Here is a 20,239-nt window from a genome sequence, read left to right on the forward strand (position 1 = left end):
TAATGCCGGAAGAGGGAAAACAAAAATATCTGGTTGACACTGGCCTAAGATATTATCGCACCTGTTGACGTGTCACCTGCCTGATTTTGACAAGTGTAAAAGCGTCGCCTTGTGGACCTCCTTTACTGGCCCTTTAAACAAACAACAATAAACAACACCGCCTCTCTATTTTCTCTGCTAATTTTAAGGATTTTAATTTTTTTTTCTCTTTATAAATTTCAAAACAATCTTCACGTTTTTCCTATTTTTCCGATTTGAAAGCCAAGGAAAAAAGGTCAACAATGGGACATAATCTCCGGCGGAATTTTCCGGTACCGGTTCCGTCTTCGGATCCGTTATTGGATCGTCTAAATGAGTTCACTCAGATGAACTCGGACTCTTCTTCCTCTGGTGTAACCATTGAGAGCTTCCGAGATCCTACTGCAAATGCCACACCGGTAATTTAGTTATTTTCTAATTTAACTTCCTTTTTTTAGTTTTGAATTGTAGCTTGATGCGTTATTCTTTATCCGTTAAGTTTTAGTCTTTACTTTTTTCGTGATGCTTGAATAATGGAGGTTTGATTTCATGTTATTAGGGAACGATAAAGAGAAAAGGAGATCGGTTCATTTAAGACGATTAGGTTGATTTTAGGATTGCATGATAATGATTTTATTACTGTTGCTGTTTCTTTTCAAATTTTGCTGTGATGATGTTTTGTTGTTAAAAGAATGCAGATTATAATGAATCATTTTGTTTTATGTGTGTCTGTCTGTGTTTTCTCTTTGTGCATATTTTGATCTTTATATGAGAATCTCAGTTTTTATAATGCTTAATAAATTGATATGATTTAGTTTTTTGGAGTAGAGAAGTGGAAATTCACAGTAAAATTAGGAAATCGCAGAGAGAAAAAGAGACAGCTTAATGAATTATTTCTTTTCCATTTTCATTTTGTAGTGATGATGTTGTGTTGATAAAAGAAATGACGATTATAAATCATTTTATTTTATAAGTTTTTTTTTTCTGTTTGTGCATCTATTGATCTTAACTTGAGAACGGAGAACCTCAGTTTTTATAATGCTCAATGAGTTTAGACGATTTAGTTTTTTTGGAATAGAGAAATGGAAAATTCACTGTAAAATCATGACTAGTTTCTTTATTTAGCACCAATTAAATACTAGTCGTTTGAATCAATTGTACAATGGGGGCATTGTTACTGCAAAATATTGTAGTTTCAAGTAAATGAAGTCTATGGCTTTCTTAAGATGACCATCATGGAGAATTTTTTTTTTTAATTTCTTATACGTTGGTTTATACTTGATATATTTGCGAGGAAGGAATTTCTTCTTAAATGTCTCCAATATTAATGAAAAATGAGATATAATTTCAATAAATCGCCAGAAAAGGCAAGCTCAAAACAGGGTTTCTCTATCGATCACAGCCTCAAAACATAGCATCCTTCATTCCCTCTATTTAAGTAGAATATCCCCCATTTACTTCATTCATTTAGTGCCTAAGATGGCTTTCTGCTGGATGTGATTAGGAAAGCCTTATATATTTCTTGTTTATTCTTTATTTGCTATCAGTATATAAACAGCTTTAATTCTCTGGTCCTCTCCAATTCCCTCATTTAGATTCTAGGATTGTAATCCTGGATTCCTTCGGTTAGTAATGCAATTTCCTCATGCGCTACCTAGTTCTTCCAACATAGATTATGTTTTGTTGAGCACCTTTTCCTTCTGTTTGTCGTGATAAAATTCTATCCAAGAAATCCAAAAAGGTAAACCTACCAGAACTATCCTTCGGCCATTTGATATCACTATGGATTGGATGGTAAGTTAAAGGATGTCCTCTTATTGAGGAAACTCTTATTTCTTTATTAATTCATCTCGTCTAAATGGTTTAACTTCTTTTCCTGTGGTTAATTTATCGTAGAACTCCCATTTCATCGTGTATGCAGCTTAAATCTTTTCTGTTATTTTTTATTTTCAACTTAGCAGGGTCAAACTATGGTTTGGACCAACGAGAAGCACAACTCGTATATTGAGTTCTTAGAAACATCATTTGCCGAGCAGTTGCATTATTCTATGAGATTGCGAGGCTGTTATCCACAGGAGGAAATGTGGGAGCCATGTCCAGCCCCACAACTGCCTGCCAAAGTAAGTTATTCCTCCTCTCATCAAGTCAGAGACTTACTCTGCTTGCCATCTTCACCTTATGGTTTTAACTCTATTAATTGCCTCGTTTCAATAAGTTATCTTGATTGTCTTTTCAGTTTTCGGTTCTCCAAGATGGCTGCTACCTGAAGAGCAATGATCCGTTGTTGGATAGCACTGCTGATTCTAGTGATGTCCTAGGGAATCCATTATATTATTCTACATCTGCAGCCAAAAGCAGCTCAGCAACATTTCCTTTTTCGAGGAAAACTGCAGTTCCCAATGGCAGAATCTGCTCAAGAAGTAATACGAATTTGGGTGCCTGCACTACTGGTACATCTAGGCTTAATCTGCTAGCATATTTTCCTCTTCTTATTGCCTTCTTTTGTTTCTGTTATGAGCTTCCCTATTCCATGCTATTTGGTGTATACCTTTTTTAACTTAATGCATTGCTCTTTCCATGAAAATGCATCATTTTAGTGGAGATCTTTGTAAACAAACTTGTTTTCCTCTCCTAGTATGCTTTTGACATAAACTTTGGTCTGAATGAGCCTTTTGGGTTATGTGATTGGTTTAACAACCAGTGGAGGAATATCGGTTTTGGTTCTCTGTTTCTCTGAACTTCACATGCACATGATGGGTGAAAGTGACTTGAAGTTACCGATGTAAGATTGGATGAAGTGCCCATTTGGCTTGGTGGTGCTGCACGGTGGGGACTTTGAAGGTATCCCACCACACCAAAACCCACTTTCGAATAGATTTGAAATGGAGAAATGCCATGTGTGGTGTCATGTTTCCTTAAGATCAAGAGGCACTTGTTTTGTTTTTTCTTTTGTTTGCCTCGAGAGAAATTTTTTACTTCCGAGTTAATCTGGAATGGTGCTTGTATTTTTTTTTTTTTTTTTTTGGTTTAACTGAAGTATTTGGTCTTTTATAGAGGTCTCGGATCAGAATTTTGTGGAGGAAGAGCTAAGAGAAAAAACCAGCTGTGTTTCCGGGGCAAAACGCTTGAAGATGATGCCGATGCTTGATGCTTCAAGTAACAGTCAAGTAAGGTTAAAAATTTTAACTGTCTCTGCCTTTTACAAAAGCTTAACTGTTTGAGAAGATGTCTAGAAACCTCAAATTTATTATCCATGAAACTCATGTTCAGGTTTCGCCGTTTGGAAAATTAAACTCGGCAGATGACTCAATCATAAGCCATACATCTGCAAAAAGAGGAATAAAAAAGAAATAGCTGTCAGGCCACACCAAGAGCGTCACCTGCCGAAAGTCCAACATACAATACTTCCTAATGCAGAGTTCAATTTCTACTAATGAACAGGGAAAAAAATCGATGATACTTATTTTTGGCCATGAAATAAATTCGGCAATTTCTCGCTCAGTGCTCGGTTGCCGAAAAACGCTGGGAGAGAATGCAGTGCAAAGAATTGATTGATGATTTTGCAGTTAGAAGATTTTGCATAGATTTAAGGTAGAATTCTTTTGTTCTTTTTCTTCTCTTCATTATTAGATTCGTGCTGCGATTTTATACCTAACTTGCATTCTAAGCTATCATTTGCCGTGTATCCGAAGTTTATGATATTATGCAAGCCGGTTGGCTATTAGTAATCTGTTTATACTTTAAATAGGCACAATGAATGTATACCTTAGATCCGGATTCTCCAAATCATCAGGTTTTTAAAACGTTTGTGTTTCGCACTTCCGCTCGTTTCCGATGCATATCTAGATAAGATTGAATGCATTGAGTTTGGTATTTGAAACTCACATCCGAGCCCGAGTAATATGATACTAGATGGAAAATGAGTGTTTTTAGTCCATTACATATTTTGAAAATGAGCTATGAAATGGTTTGATTGATAAGATGTTGATACTTTGAAAGCTCAATTAAAATGTTTTGAAGTTAAAGGACCATTTTGAAATTTGAATCATAATTTGGAAAAGTTCAAAAAAATTAATCTACACATTTTAAATTTACTCCAATCCAAATGTAAGTTGACATTTAACGTCATGCTAGGCTGTTGAATAGTCTGATGGATAAGATGGTGATACTTCGAGGCTCAATAAAAAGTGTTTTGAAGTTAAAGGACCATTTTGTAATTTTGAATCATAGTTTGAAGATGTTCCATGAGATTAACCCTTCATAAATTATTAATAAAGATGAAAGGAACCTTTAGTATATGTATTTGGTACATTTTCTTAATTTGGTCCATAAATTTAAACTCAATTAAGGTGTGATGATATAACACTTTAAATTATATCATGTCATCCTTAAAAAATATATTATAATAATTAATGAAATCCAAGTTTAAGAATCAGATTGAAAAAACAGCCAAGTTTCGGGACGAATGTGGACCAAATAAAAATTCATGGACCAATCCTTCAAAAAGAAATATGGACCAAGATAAAAAATAATATCAAATTTTGAGGACTAAATTATACTTTATCCCATATTAATGTACAAGTACTATAAAATACTATAAATATGATTTCTCAAAGTGTTATTCTTTCGTAATTTTATTTAATCCTCTTCCGCCACCACCCTTAACTAAGTCTATCCGCTGCTACGGCTCGCCGGCGGCCGAAGCCGAAAACCGGAATATTTGACTCGAACGGGAAGCCCGTGCCAACGTCAATGCCTTTTTTGAACGACGAAAAATATTCGTCCGTCCATTAATTCACAAACAAGCCATTACTATTCAAATTTTATCTTCAAATTTTCATTTTTCTTTGACGTCGAAGTCTTTATTTCTCTAATTATTTCGTGATTTCTCCCCTTAAACCTCGAATTAAATCGAGAAATGCCAAAACTAAGAGGATCAAGAACCCATGAAGGGTTGCCCATTTCCGATGCATCTCCCATATCCGTTTCCAACAAGAAAAGATGGTCCACTTTGATGCCATGGCTCATCGCCCTCGTCGTCATTGCTCAACTCACGTTTCTGGGTCGTCTCGGGATCGCCAAAAACGCCACGTATTTCCATTCGTGGCGGGAATTGTTGCGTAAACAGCACTCTTCTAGTGGTGTGAAAGTCGCTGGCGTTCGAAATTCCGGGATTCGAGGTTTGGGCGGTCATCGTTACTCCGGTCTGGAAACCTGTGAGGAGTGGCTTGAGAGAGAAGATACAGTGGTTTATTCAAGGGATTTTAACAAGGATCCAATCTGGATTTCGACTTCTGATGTTAAGGAGGTTATTACTATTACTATTATTATTTTTGGTTTAGATTTTTTTTAACCTTTAGCTTTTAAGATTGTGATTTTTTAGTGATTTGTTTGTGAAATTCGAGGTTACTAATAAGCTCTGTTTGTTTATTTTTATTATAATACATGAAATGCAGGTGATATAATGTTCTTTTTTTGGTATTGTTGCTTTTGAGTGAAGATCATGTCTTCATTGCATTTGTTTATGGCAGGGAGGCAGGCAGGCATGCATGTATCATGTATGTATGTATGTATGTCTTCATAGCATGTCTTCATTGTGTGTATATGTATGGATGGATGGATGCATGGATGGATGTATGCATGCATGTATCTTCATAGTATCTGTTAATTGCAGAGGAATCACCTTGGAAGTCAGACATATATATTTCGCTTTATTCATAAATTGGTCCTTAAACTATACCCCATTTTTCAGATTGGTCCTAAAGTTTTATTTTTTGTCAAAAGTGATCCTAAACTATCAATTCTGTTCCATTTTACCTGAAATGTGTATGACATCCAATAAAAACATGTCATGTGTTAAAAAAAAAAAAACACTTTAAGAACCAATCTGAGAATTGAGGTATTGTTTAGTGACCAATTTACTATTAAAGTCTATATATTTACATGCATATATATATATATATAGGTTAAGTTAATCCTAGAGATTTCTTATATATACATGTTTATCCTAGACATTGCCTATATAATATATGTCTTCATAGCATCTGTTAGGGCTAGAAGAACTATCTTGGAAGTCATATACATTTATAAATTAATCCTAGAGGTTTCCTATATATATAAGTTTATCGCATTGCCTATATACATATGTCTTCATAGTATCTGTTAGTGGAACTATCTTGGAAGTCATATATATACATTTATTAATCCTAGTGGTTTCCTATATATAAGTGTATATATAAGTTCATCATTGACATTTTCTATATTTTCTTCTAATTTAGTACATTAGGAAACTTGTATATTATTTTGCTAGTTCCCTCTAAATGTTCTTGTAATTCTGCATGTTATTGTTTCAGGCTTGATGATGTTTAGAACTTGAACTTATTAGTTAGCTTTCGGGACTTAAAATCCGATTGAAGTCGTTATATCCTTTTTGAATTACTGACTTAAACTTCTTGGTATCGTAGGACGTCAAAACTTGTGCCGTGAATTGTAGCTTCAGATCCAAATGGATTAGGAAAGCTGATGCTACTTTTAAATTGCATAAAAAATCTAAAGCACCTAGCGTGCATCGTTCTATGGAATCGGCTTCCTACTATGCGGAGAATAATATTACTCAGGCACGACGGTGGGTAAGCACAATCTATGATGGCTTTGGTTGTATTTGAAATGATCACGGATTTTTCCGTTAATATTGCCTTACTCATGATGCTCAATTCTGTTAAATATGATGTTTGCTGTGAATTACTTGTAGAAGCTTATGATCTGTGGAATATAAACTAAAATGTTTCTGAGAATCTAGGCTCGTTGATGTGGCTTTACCATTATACTTCTAATGTGCTTATCTTTTGGATATTTGAGGTATAAAAGAACCCGATATTCCCCCTTCAAACCGTTGAATATGTTACTAATCCGAAGTGGGTTCTAGTTAAATGCGATATTCCTGTGAATTACTCTTAGAAGGTATGATCCATGGACAATAAACTCGATGGTGCTTCAACGACAACACGTTTCTGAGCATCTAGGCTCATTGACATGGCTTTGCCGCTATAAGATTCTAGCCATACTTCTAATGTACTTCTCTTTCGGATATGTTCGGACTAAATGAACCCAATATTCCCCCTTCAAACTGTTGAATATGTTCGTAATCCGAAGTGGGTTCTAGTTAAATGTGATATTTGCTGTGATTACTCTTAGAAGCTATAATCTATGGATAATAAACTCGATGTGATGCTTCAACAAAAACATGTTCCAAGCATCTAGGCTCGTTGACATGGCTTGACCGTTATGAGATTTAACACATACTTCTAATGTGCTTCTCTTTTGGACACGTTTGTTATAAATGAACCTGATATTCCCCCATCGGACTATTGAATATTGGTGTAAAACTAATGGTTTTCTTTTTCTATGAATTTAGGGAAGGTTTTGATATTGTAATGACAACTAGCCTCTCGTCCGATGTACCTGTCGGATATTTTTCGTGGGCTGAGTATGATATCATGGCACCGGTGATCCCGAAGTCTGAGAAGGCTCTTGCAGCTGCTTTCATTTCTAACTGTATTGCTTGCAACTTTCGTTTGGAAGCTCTTCTGGAGCTCGAAAAGGAGAATATCAAGATAGATTCTTATGGTCTTTGCCATAGAAATCGTGAAGGGGGAGGTGAATTGAAGTATTAAACTTCGTATATTTTTAATTCAAATACGAATCCGTGTTTACATTTCATTTAAATTTGCAGTGGACAAAGTCGAAATTCTGAAACGATATAAGTTTAGCTTGGCTTTCGAGAACTCGAATGAGGAAGATTATGTCACGGAAAAGTTTTTCCAATCTCTTGTTGCAGGTATGAACATTACGCTTCGATACCGATTGGTTTTAGTTTCATCGTCAGATTAATGGAAATGGTAAATTTTGTAGGAAGTGTACCCGTGGTGATTGGTGCACCAAATATCGAAGATTTTGCTCCTTCTTCCGATTCATATTTACAAATTAAGGACTTGAAGGATGTTCGGTCCATTGCAGAACAAATGAAGTACCTTGCAGGAAACCCGGACGCTTATAATCGATTATTAAGGTGAATACGTTACCTTACGGAAATTGTTTCTTTAATGGCCAGAATTATAATTTGATTTCTTCACGAGGAATCTTGTGGTAAACGTACCATGGAGGTTCTTATATTTTATATTAGGAGTAGGAGTCGAATTTCATTTAGTCCCTATACATTAGATTAAAGAGTAAACTAGTCTTTTTATTATAATTTTTATCCATTTCTTCTATTAAAAATTGGTCTCTATACATCAGAATATATTAAAATAAGGTACATATAACACACCACATATGTTTGATTATTTTGTCAGTCAAGCCAATTTTTAACAGTAGAAATAGATAGAATTTTTAACAGAAGTAATTAGTTTGCTCTTTTATTTAATGTATAAGGACTAATTGATCCCATTTTTGAGTAGGGATAACATGCAATCTAACTCCTAATTCAGGGACATCCATGGTACTTTTACCGGAATCTTGTTAACAATGAGATATCAATGGGTTTAGGTGGAAGCAAGAAGGCCCGACCGATACTTTCAAGGCTCTTCTCGATATGGCTGCGGTTCATTCGTCATGCCGTTTGTGCATTCACATAGCAACCGCCATTTGGGAGAAAGAAGAAAAGGATTCTGATGCCAAGAAACGTCCCTGCAAGTGTAACAAAGGATCAGAAACCGTATATCATTTATACGTACGAGAACGAGGGAGGTTTGAGATGGATTCTATTTTCTTAAGGTAGTATAGCTCTTGTACTCTTTAACTAATATTAGTACTGTTAAGGGGGGTTGGCTCTCGTTTTTAGAGAAGTCTTTGAAGTGTTGTCCACTAAGTAGCCGATCAAACCCTCGAACGGAGGTATTATTCCCAAGTTGTCTATGCTCGATTTTAGCCTTGGGTTTTTGTCTCCCTACTCCCAAAAAACCCTAAAGGGGTTCACGGAGGGATTTGAACCCCTACCCTTAAAGGGTCTTAGTGGATAAGATCACTACCGCCCTTTCTCTAAATAGGGAGACAAAAACTTGAGACTAAACCGAGTATAAACACAATAGGAATAATACCTCCGTTTGAGGGTTCTGTCAGCTTCTCGACGGATAATACTTCAAAAGCTTCTCTCCAAAAAAGAGCCGACCCCCCTTAACGAGTAAAATGTTTGCAAAACTGTTTTTATTGATGACAAAACTAGACGAAATCCTTATTTTTCCAATATCGATGAGCAGGTCCGGGAATATGACCTTAAATACCTTGGAGGCTGCGGTTCACACGCATTTCAAGTTTCGGAAACACGTTCCTATTTGGAAACCGGAAAGGCCAGAAAGCCTTCGAGGTGGAGATGAACTAAAAGTATACAGAATATATCCTCTTGGGTTGACACAAAGACAGGCTTTATATACATTCAAGTTCAAAGGGGATGCTGATTTTAAGAACCATATCGAAAACAACCCTTGCGCGAAGTTCGAAGTCATATTCGTGTAAGACTGGTGGTTTCCGTTATCTCATCTTCGAGCACCGATGACAGATTCCTGATATCGATGATGGTTTGCTGAGGAACATTTCCTCAAAGATCGAAGGCAGCCTCATGCAGGTTATGAATTTCATCCAATGCTTCTTTTTGAATTATGTTTTCATTTTAGATTGATGAACTGCTAAGTTATAGTTGATGAGCAATGATTATAATTTTTGGATGGTATTAATCAGTACCGTATTGGTGAATATATCGGCATTGTTTTGGTACCAATACATTTTGGTATATCGTTTTAGTTTTTGTCGGTACTTTTTAAATATTTTTCATATATAATATATTATATACATATATGCAACTATAAAATTTAAAAATAATGTTTAAATATTAAAATGTTGTATCAATCAATACGTGAAAATATACATAGAACGCATTGTATCGGTCAAAATAGGTTAAAATGCGTCAAAATAACTAAAACTGGTATAAGTTTTGATCAAAACGGAACATAAATTATTTAGTACTAATTTAGGATTAAAACATGTATTAAATGGTATGATCAATATCGAAACGATACTAGTTATTATGATTCGTACCATTAAGTTTTAGCTTCAAAATTTTCAAAGCATCATTAATTAATTATGTATAAAGTCTATTAATTTGATACATAATCAAGAGAATAAATAATATTTTAAAAATAATAAAAAATAATCGATAATAAAATAGTAAGTAATTAAATAACTAATTATTCAATATAAATCAAAATTTTACCTACAAAGAACTATTCATTTAATATTTTATTGTCATTGACATAATATAATCATATTTTTGGGTGCCGGAAACAATACTTATTAAATAACATTAAACTATAATTTTTCCCTTATAATTTTTAGATGTTATTCGAATGAAAATACATTGTTAATGCATATATTTATCATATTAAATATTAGTTTTAATTGTAATACTAATTAAGTGGCAATTAATATAAAATAATTGTAATTTTAATTAGTATATAATTGAACTATAATTCAAGTTTCATGCATATAATTTAACAAATTAAATTTTATGTATCAAATTGTATATTAGACTAAAGCTTATATATAAATTTGATATTTATCTCTACTTATTATATTTAAAATAAAATCATATTTTTATATATAAAATTATTTTATTAAATTAAAAACTTGAATTTTATTATTTTTAATTTATCTAATTATATTAAATGATTTTATAAATTATAATATTATTAATTAATAATATTTTATTTAAATTGAATTTTTGAAAGATAAAACTAAATTTATTAATTTCACATTAATATACTATCATATTAAGTAATATTACTTTTATTATTATCATATAATAATATAAATAAATTATTATTCTAATATCAGTAATATAATTAACAATAAAAATATTCCTACAACAAAAATTAAGTTATATTTAAGACAAGGCTTGAAAGAGATGAAAGAGAAACTCATATACTATATATTATTTACAAGATGATGTGAAAAGAAAAACAATCACACTGTTGTTCAACAATCCAAGCATATGATGTGAGATATGGATAAGCTTTTTAACCAATTACAAGATGCAGAATGGAAAAAAAAAAAATTTAATACAAACACAAAGCATATGATGTGAGCGAATGTCAGATATGGATAAGTTTCTCTTTACGTATTTGAAAAGTAATATCCTCTACTTGGGCAAATGTCATCGTCTGCCAGAGAGGCTGATAGAGCTGACTTTCATCGGAGTTGCCACAACCAGCGGAGCTTCGGGTGAGTTACTAACGGCAAAGTTGTCGTGCATGAATCGACTCTCTACGATAGATTCGTCCTTCAATACGATTTTGTAGCAATAACAGCTCTTGAGACCCTGTTGATTCCGATAGCATTCGTGAGCGCTGTTCTTCACTTGCTGGAAATCCCATATCACGCTGAATTTCCCCACGGTTGCAACTAGGTGTCGCTCTTGTTTACCGTTCTCGGTGACCTGAGAAAGAGAGTTCGATAAGTGGGTCAGTTCCGAAAGTGATGAATGTCATGTAGTATTGAAGTTACGAAAATCGAAAAGAAGCAACGTAAATGATCATTTAAACTATCCAACGTTAATGAATCACATGTCTAGGGAGACTCTGTTTTATACTCAATATAAAACATGCATAAAGGCCTAGCCTGAGCGACTTCGAGTCCATGGTGACTGGTACTATAGGTCATGGATTCGGAATGGGAATCAAACTATGAGATCTAATCTCCCATTGTCGCTCGATAGCTTAGAAAAGGAAATTCTCAAGTTCATAATGACCGTTTCATATCCATTGTCGCTCGATAGCTCAGATATTCGAGTTATAGAGACTGCTCATATTGGTCATGAATCAAGAACGGGAACTAAACTCTACGAGATCTAATATCCGATCGTTCTTCAATAGCTTAGAAAAGGAAATTCAAGTTCATAGTGACCATTCATATTGGTCATGGATCAAGAACGGAAATTGAACTCTACAAGATCTAATATCTGATCGTACCTTAGTAGCTTATAGGTAAAGTGGTCGGAAGTGATAAAGGTAAATAAAACCTAATACACTAAACATCAGACCCCAAAACCCTAACCCCTAAACAAAAATTAGAGCATAGATGTGAATCCTAAGTCCTAAACAAGAACTGTAAACCCTAAACAAAACTGGAAAGTGAAAAACAATGAAGCAGAAAGCAATTAAATAAAGGTCAGTCTCGATGTTTACCCATGAGAAATGGCCACCATGGAACTTATTATTGTTCCCAGCTAGATGTGAATCCAGAGGAGTCAACTTCAACAATCTGGGTGCTGGAATTTTATTCCCCATTCTACCACTAAACCCGGTTTTTGGCTTCCCGTCTTTATCTGTAAATAGAGTGCAAATGAGGACCAGATACGTATCAGTTGTGCCCAAAACCCACTTCCCATCATAGGTAACATCCACATGAGTGATCGGTGAACCGAGACCGGGAAATGCGGTCTTGGCCTGCCTCATTGATGTCTTCGAATACAACCGAATCTTCCCGTCAAGTGATCCGACCACAATTGATCCATCTCCTGTGCTCGCAAAGCACTGAAAATTTGTCCCTCTCGAGAATTGATGCCCTTGAGTCCAATGCAAAACAGGTGAATCACTTGTGGCAATGTTTTGAACCATCCCTTTTCGATCTCTCATATCCCATTGACACAACCTATTATCATCTAAACCCAAAAATGTCGATTCTGAGGGATCCAATTGCGACCCTTTGGTATCGTTAGTGATATCTCTCATTGTGATATCGGCACCGTCTTTCTCGAACTTCCACTCTGTGACAATCTTCCCTGTCTCGATATCAACCTGTTTGAGCCCTGTTGCGTTAGGTTTCCCTTCATTCTCTGGACTCACAAGCATCATATTTGTTTCGGCCCTCATTAGCAAAGCCTTTTTGGGAGTCGAACTAGACGGACTTCCTCCAATTCTCGAACCACCAGCGTCGAACTTAACACAAATTCCTTTCCCATGAATCCCACGGTTAAAGTTCCTATAAACTTGAACACCCAAATCATTAACCAAGAAACTATTATCCAATGCACCTAAAGCCAAACTTTGAACACCTCCATTAGCAGCTTCTTCAAACTCTTCCATCAACTCTCGATTCCCTTTAATCGGAATTGAACCCGAGCTCAGATCATCCGCGTCTTCCCACATGGAATCATCCGCTACCTCGGGTTTCATCCACCCAATAAATTCCTTTCCATAAACCTTAACCTTATTCTCTTCACTAGCTTCCATACCATAAACATTCTCAAACAAACAATTCTGAAATTGAGTAACGAAATTCCTATACTCTTCATCCCTTAAAAACTTCAAAGCCCAAACAGCTTTATCCACAAAATCGACTCTCTTCTGATCCCCAAACATTTTCAATTGCATTTCAGTCGAAACCCTAACCCTAACTTTCGTTCCTACTTCCAAAAACCAACAATTCTCATCATTATCACCATTTTCCTTAGTGAAACTATAAGAAGTGAGCTTTTCAGAGATTACCCATTTCGCTTTGGGTGTGTTCCCGCCTATATGAAGGTAAAGCTTCACTGGGTTTTTGAGATTAGGGCTTGATTGCTGAGAATTGTATTTCAATTTCAAGGATTTGAGCTTAGCATCGATATCGTCGAGGCTTTTTTGAGTACCTGAAGAAGTTGAAGTTGAAGATGAAGATTGAGTGTTTTGATGATCGCTTAAAGCGTCGTCGTATTGCTCCTCCTCCTCTTCTTCTTCTTCATAGTCTTCATCGGATTCTGAATCCGTGATCCGATCTTCCCTGCTTTGAGCAGTGCCCATTTTAGAACCTTGGTGAACTTCAAATATAAATTGAGGGACTAAAGAGCAAAATTCGAAACTTGTGAGAGCTTTATGATTTTGCCGATGGCAGATTTCAAACAAACGGAAAGAGGCGATTACAGTATTTATAGATCCGACTTTGACACTTTAGTCACCGGCTAGTACCGGTTAATACATCTTGTTCTTGTTTTCTTTATTTTATTTTATTCTGCTTTTTATTATTTTATTTGTGAATGAATTATTAGACTCCTCTATTCTTTTTCTGTATTTATTAAAATAACAGGGACTTGGTTAAAAAAGTAAGGAATTTGAATTTGAAATATTTTTGGTGGTATTTTTCTTTTTAATAAGTGAAAAGCAAAAAGATTAGCTAAATTTAATAATAAAATTACACTCATATAATATAATTAATTGAATTAGTTTCACAAGTTAAATTAACAACAACTAAATTAAAAATTACTTAAAAATATTTTTAATAAAATAATAGATATTAATATAATGATATTTTTATCTTTTATTATTTCAAAAATAAAATTTAAAACTAACAAATTAATGATATAAATGGAGTTAAAATTATAAAATTAATTAATGCACAATGCTTTTGAGTAGTTGAGAAAGTAACCGGATATTATCGGTTAGCGGTTAGCTACTTAGCGTTAATGTAACGTGGCGCGAAATCTTAGCAGCGAAGTAAAATGCGACGCTGGAAACTTTGGATAGTACGCAAATGTAGGCAACCGTGTCGCGTTACAAAAAGGCCGAATATTAAAAAGTTAGCAGTTAATACGCGTTTGAATCGCGTTCGAGAAACTCCAAAACATGATGAAAGCTTTGGATTTTCCCTTGGGTAAATTACTCTCAAGGTTGCTATACTATTCTAAAGTTACAAAATGATCATTAAACTATTCTAAAATTTTATTTGAGTCCTTAAATTATTTGAAAGTTTTATTTAAATCATCAAAAAGCTCTATTAACAAACTCTAAGAGACAATTCAATAATTGGTATAATAAAATAAGTAATACCTATTCAAGTAAAACATATCTTAAATTTAAATTGACTTGACAATCAATGTCAAAGATTGAAAACAAACTACTTAAATTTTAATTTGTAAATTCGTAATGTTCAAAATTATTTCATAAAAAAAATCTAAACTATAGAAGGTAAAAGGAAAAGAGAACTTTAGATTGATGAAGACGATGCAAGAAAGGTCATACATCAACAATTTTAACCGAGTGACTTTGATAAAAAAATTTTGAATAGTTCAATAAGACAGTAACCATTTTGGAAAAACTTTTTGAAACTCTAAAATATAAATTTACTAATAATTTAGTAACAATTTACTCTTTCCTTTTTTTAACTCTAAAATAGGATTAATTACATCAATGTCCTTTAACTTATGACTCAAATTCTAAATTAGTATCAACCTTAAAAAAATTTCAATTTTTTCGATAAAGAAATTTGGGAATAAAAGATGACAATAACATCACAACAATCAGACTCAAAGATGGCATGAGAGCATCCTTGGTCCTTAGTCCTCAAAACATTAGTAACGTAACAATTAAATTCTTAGACACTCAATTCTAACTCAAATTTAACATAAAACACATTTAAAATACGTAAATCTAATTGAAAACTAATGTGAACTTTGGTATAGATAATTTGAATTTGACGCGTTAAAAAAATAACACTACTACTAATTTATCGACAACTAATGTGAACTTTTGTATAGATAATTTGAATTTGACGCGTTAAAAAAATAACACTACTACTAATTTATCGACACCGTCTTTGCCATAGTCAAGTCCTCCATGGTATAGGTACACATACATAACCAACATTTAGCTCCTAAATTAATGACTAGACAGGCAAAATGACATAATTGATAAATACTAATACTTTGAACACACAATTAGAATGTTTTAAAATTTAAAAAGACATTGATGCTCCGAGTTATTCGAGTTTCAAAAAAAAAAAAAATTCAAATTCAATTCAATAATTATGAAGCTAAACTCGAGCTAGCATCATCTGAGCTCTTCATTTTAATATATTTTTTTTATTATGACTTTTTTATTCTTATTATATAGAAAGAGGTTAATTATGAACACACTCGAGCTTGAATATGAACGATCTTAATTGAGTTCGAGCTTGAGTAGCTTGATTATCTCGAGCCAAGCTCAGGGCTAGGAATTGATGTTCAAGTCGAGCATGAGCTTGCCACTATTCGGGGCTTCGCTCGATTACACCCTTGAACAATAGCTAGGAGATATTTGATGCAATTAACCCTTTCTACTATACTACGTGGATTTGATGGTATCAAGTACAAATATGTATCTAATGCAGGTCTTTTCCCCTAAATTCTTTTATATATTCGAAGGATCATACCATACTAATATCTAAATATTTATTGAACATGAATACGAGCATAAATATTTAAAGAAAAAAAATCGGAATAACATAAGTTTGAATTTTAGAATACATTGAATTACATTACCATAATTTCCAAGTATCATTCTCCAAGCCTTTATCATATTCTAACTAATAAGAACAGTTTTAACAATAAATACCTTGGCATTTACATTTCTTTGCTCTCTGCTCCATTTTTGTCTAAGAAGCAATGCCTTCTGAAATCTGCATTGTAATCAGGACTGAAGCCAGGAATTTTGTTCAGGGGTCCAAAATAAAACTATAATTTTTTTTTGGGGAGGGAGGGGCAAAGTTAAAATTATTATGCTAAAAATACTTAAATTAAATTATTTATTTTTTAGAGGGGCCAAAAGTTAAAATTTTCTATTTACTAAAGGCTTAAAATGCTTAAAGTTAATGTTTTACTTATTAGAGAGCCTTATATTGCAATTCTACCATTTGGCCACCGGGAGGTGTCCCTTCTGGCTACGCCTCTGGTTGTAATCATAGAACACTTATCTCCCTGGTGAAATGACACAGGGGAGATGCATATTCCAAACGAAAAAACAACAAAACATTATGGGAACTCACCATCTCATAAAGCATCTCGAGCAGCAATTCGACATGTTATTGCATCTGCAAGAGTGGATATGCCTAGCTCTGGGCCGGATATTTTGTAGTGCTGAAGAAAACCCGAAAATGATAAACCAACCATCAGAAAGATAAATGTGAGGAGAGCAATGAAACATTGAGATCGATGTCGCAAACCTTTTGTATCTGAGCTTGGTCTGCTCTTCCTTCAAACTCATCTAAATCGATCTCTTTTCCATTGATAAGCTTCTCCACAGCTTTCATCTATGAGAATTTTAGTCAATCGTTAACATGGAACCGATGGGATATATCTACGAAAAGAAACTCAGTGAATAGCTCAACACAAAAGATGCATACGATGTAGTATTACCTCATCGGGAGAAGCGTTAAATCGAGCGGCAAGGACATAACTTGAACTTTCAGAAATACCACAACGTTTCAGGGATTCGGTGATCTGGAAACAATCATCGTTTTCTCAGTTGTTAAATATTGAAATAACAGAAAATCAGGTAATGAACTACAGAGTCAGAAATGGTTCAAGAAGATTACATGCTTAGACCCAGAGTAATTGTAAACAAGTTCGGAATGGAGTGTTCGTGTAGTCAACGACTCACGTGACTTGGAAATAAGTGTCTTATGAGCTGCTGCTAGAACTGGAAAAACATCTGGAATCTGTGTCGATCATCCATACACATGAAATCAGAGAAACTATATGAATATGCATATATGTATCTGTAAGTAGACAGAAACTATAAACTCGGGATTCATACAAGTGATGCATTAAGAAACGCAACTTCAGGATCAAGTGTTCCGGCTTGCATAGAGCCTAGGAGTTCCCTGCAAGATCACAAACAAAATTTAGGAACTCAGTTTATAAACGAAGTCTCAAGGCATTTTGCATCAAATTGGTCAAAGTTAATTACTTGGGGGGGGGGGGGAGGCATAAACGAGACAACTCTGCTTGCAAACTATTCACGTGTCTTCTCAAAAGAACTTGAACTCGGCTCAGTCATTGTTGAGTCTAACCAAATTCAAGTATTCTGATACTTCTTAGAGTTAAGCTTTTATTATTGTTATTATATATGTTTTCTTTTTCAACTAGTATTGAGAATTTTCAACTCAAATTCAAACTTGAGTATAAATAATCGAGCTTGAAGTCGAGCTAGGGAATCAAGCTCATCTTTTCCTAGGTAAGCAAACCTGCTCGAGCGAGCTCAAGTGGCTTGATATTTATCTCTAATTGAACTGAAGCCGAGATTCTAACGTCAAATTTTGAAATGAGCTCGAGTTTCTTAAGGTTTTAGCTTGGCTAGATTCAGTTACACTGTTATCAATCATCCAATGCTAGCATATAAAAAAAACTCGAATATTTTATCTCGAATTAAGCTCGAAATTTAAAAACGAAGCTCGATTAGACAAGCTTCAAAGCTCAAATTTCAAAATGAGCTCGAGCTTTCTTATAGTTTTAGCTCAATTCCACTCAATTACACCATTATCAATCACTCAATGTTAATATATATAAATATAAACAGTATTCTCTAAAAATTCCCATTACAAAGAGCTTCATGGAGTGAGAAAATTCCCAAATACTCTAAACAGGCCAATGGAAATAAGAAATTGAAACCCAAAAATATCTCATATTGGCTAAAACAGATCAAATAATTCATGATTTCATTCAATTATTAACAAAATTCGAGAGTTTAGCAATATTTAAAACCGTGTTTTTTTTTTTAAAAAAAAGAAGAATTTGGAAACTAGTGCATAAATCTTTCATTAAACCACAAAATAAAGGCATTGAGATAGAGAAAGGGAGAAAGTACTTGGAATTGGTGACATCAGCGAAGAGGGCAAGCGAGAGAGTGTTGCCATTGATTTCAAAGACCTTCATTTCTGCTCTGCAAAAACACTTGGCAACTAGAGAAGCTTGGATATGGAAGCTAGGGTTTTAGCTTCATCGTCAAAGCTACATTATAAGACCAATACGGTGCGTTTTATTGGAAAAAGAAAGGAAACGTTAATAACATTATACGACCTCAAACTATTATTCAAACTCTAAATTGATCCAAAACCTTCAAAACGTTTTAATTGAATCCTTAAAGTATCAATATCATACGGAACTTTGCTTATTTCTTTTTTTGAGGATCGACGAATCAAATGATATTTTTTTTCCAATTTTTGCCTCTTCTTCTCCCAATGAATCAAACTTTTCTTTGCCATAATGGTTCAGTTCCTATTATTATCAATGATACAAGTCGGATCCTAGATGTAGAAATAGAGGGGGGCATACCCCCTTCTCCATCGAAAGAGATGATATTACCGCAGATACAGCGCATAACATAAGGAATTAACCAAATTTTCCCGATGTAGAGGCAATCAAGAAAGCCGCATAAGTAAATATATAACCTCTGAGAAAAGTGGGCTAATCCAACCAATCTTGCTCGCACAATAGAAAGAGCCACTGGTTTATCTCTCCATCGAATCAAATTAGATAAAGGTGTGCGTTCATGAGCCCTTGCTAAAGTTTCAATCAATTCTTGCCAATATCCACGCCAAGAAATTAAGAACATAAATCCGGTAGCCCAAACAAGATGTCCAAATAAGAACATCCACGCCCGATCGATAAACTATTCATACCAAATGGGTTATACCCATTGATAAGTTGTGAAGAGTTTAACCATAGATAATCTCTTAACCATCCCATCAAATAAGTGGAAGATTCATTAAACCGTGAGACATTACCACCGCCATAATGTGATGTGTTTCAATGCCAATAAAAAGTAACCCATCCAATGGTATTTAATATCCGAAAACCGCCAAATAAAATCGTCCCACGTCGAAATATCACAAGTACCCCCTACCTGGACCATCGCAAGGAAAACTATAACCAAATCCTTTTTATCCAGCATTAACTTGGAACCGCGCATCTAAAGCGCCTTTACTAAGATCAATGTAGTTGTATGTAAACCTAGAGCAATAGCATGATGAACCAAGAAGTCTCCGGGACCTATTGTTAAGAATAGTGAATTACTATTTTCATTAACGACATTTAACCACCAGCAACCATATGCTTCGACCCGCATTGAATGTTTGGGCCATTCGTTGAAGATAAAAGCACATCGAACCCGTATGAAGTTTTACCATGAGCAGATTGGATCCATTGGGAAAATATGGGTTCGATTAAGATTTGTTTCTCCGAGTCCCAAAAGCAAGCATGACATCATTATGGACATAAAGTCCCAAAGTATGGAATCCCGAAAGAGGTGGCCCAACTTAAATGGGATATGATAGCTTCTTTATGGTCTAACATTCTTGCCAATACATTATCCTCATTTTGTTCCGGATTGTAATCTCTAATAAAAATATAGCTCCGTGGGCAAAAGCTCTGTCATGATGAATC

At 34.4% G+C, this 20,239-nt stretch overlaps 5 protein-coding genes across 10 annotated transcripts in view; 3 read left to right on the plus strand and 2 right to left on the minus strand.

The window, feature by feature from the left end:
• LOC108483784 (uncharacterized) overlaps positions 1 to 20,239 on the plus strand; it is an 84,066-nt gene that overhangs the window by 32,172 nt on the left and 31,655 nt on the right. The window contains exon 1 of one of the 4 annotated variants that reach the window (XM_053032066.1): positions 8,831 to 8,840. The exons of 2 other annotated variants lie outside the window; for them this stretch is intronic. The gene's annotated coding sequence lies outside the window, so the exon portion shown is untranslated. Of the gene's footprint in view, positions 1 to 8,830; positions 8,841 to 19,113; positions 19,125 to 20,239 lie in introns of those variants that run through there. One more of the 4 variants, XM_017787362.2, reaches the window with a different exon arrangement.
• LOC108480741 (cold-regulated protein 28-like) lies at positions 11 to 3,836 on the plus strand. Of its 2 annotated transcripts, none has more exons than XM_017783832.2 (5): positions 11 to 437; positions 1,980 to 2,138; positions 2,255 to 2,468; positions 3,073 to 3,190; positions 3,289 to 3,836. In XM_017783832.2, exons 1-5 carry the CDS (start codon positions 282 to 284, stop codon positions 3,308 to 3,310), a joined length of 669 nt encoding a protein of 222 aa, XP_017639321.1. In that variant the 5' UTR covers positions 11 to 281; the 3' UTR covers positions 3,311 to 3,836. The 2 variants fall into 2 exon arrangements, with proteins under 2 accessions (XP_017639321.1, XP_017639320.1); XM_017783831.2 differs by having other exon boundaries at positions 3,073 to 3,185.
• Positions 4,640 to 9,790, plus strand: LOC108482200 (glycoprotein 3-alpha-L-fucosyltransferase A-like). Its single transcript, XM_053019599.1, has 8 exons — positions 4,640 to 5,359; positions 5,550 to 5,576; positions 6,483 to 6,643; positions 7,433 to 7,674; positions 7,751 to 7,855; positions 7,930 to 8,086; positions 8,563 to 8,790; positions 9,273 to 9,790. The coding sequence occupies exons 1-8, from the start codon at positions 4,937 to 4,939 to the stop codon at positions 9,526 to 9,528; spliced, it is 1,599 nt and encodes a 532-aa protein (XP_052875559.1). The 5' UTR covers positions 4,640 to 4,936; the 3' UTR covers positions 9,529 to 9,790.
• LOC108483385 (protein CYPRO4-like) lies at positions 10,964 to 13,997 on the minus strand. The gene is made up of 2 exons (XM_017786756.2): positions 12,252 to 13,997; positions 10,964 to 11,503 (listed from the first exon to the last, which is right to left on the minus strand). The coding sequence occupies exons 1-2, from the start codon at positions 13,845 to 13,847 to the stop codon at positions 11,222 to 11,224; spliced, it is 1,878 nt and encodes a 625-aa protein (XP_017642245.1). The 5' UTR covers positions 13,848 to 13,997; the 3' UTR covers positions 10,964 to 11,221.
• On the minus strand, positions 16,278 to 18,828 carry LOC108482067 (uncharacterized). 2 transcript variants are annotated; one of them, XM_017785172.2, is made up of 7 exons: positions 18,663 to 18,828; positions 17,613 to 17,679; positions 17,392 to 17,514; positions 17,213 to 17,296; positions 17,020 to 17,106; positions 16,843 to 16,933; positions 16,278 to 16,476 (listed from the first exon to the last, which is right to left on the minus strand). In XM_017785172.2, exons 1-6 carry the CDS (start codon positions 18,728 to 18,730, stop codon positions 16,847 to 16,849), a joined length of 516 nt encoding a protein of 171 aa, XP_017640661.1. In that variant the 5' UTR covers positions 18,731 to 18,828; the 3' UTR covers positions 16,278 to 16,476; positions 16,843 to 16,846. The 2 variants fall into 2 exon arrangements, with proteins under 2 accessions (XP_017640661.1, XP_017640660.1); XM_017785171.2 differs by having other exon boundaries at positions 16,278 to 16,493.

Source organism: Gossypium arboreum, chromosome 1 (genome assembly GCF_025698485.1).
Source record: "Gossypium arboreum isolate Shixiya-1 chromosome 1, ASM2569848v2, whole genome shotgun sequence".
Taxonomy (NCBI): domain Eukaryota; kingdom Viridiplantae; phylum Streptophyta; class Magnoliopsida; order Malvales; family Malvaceae; genus Gossypium; species Gossypium arboreum.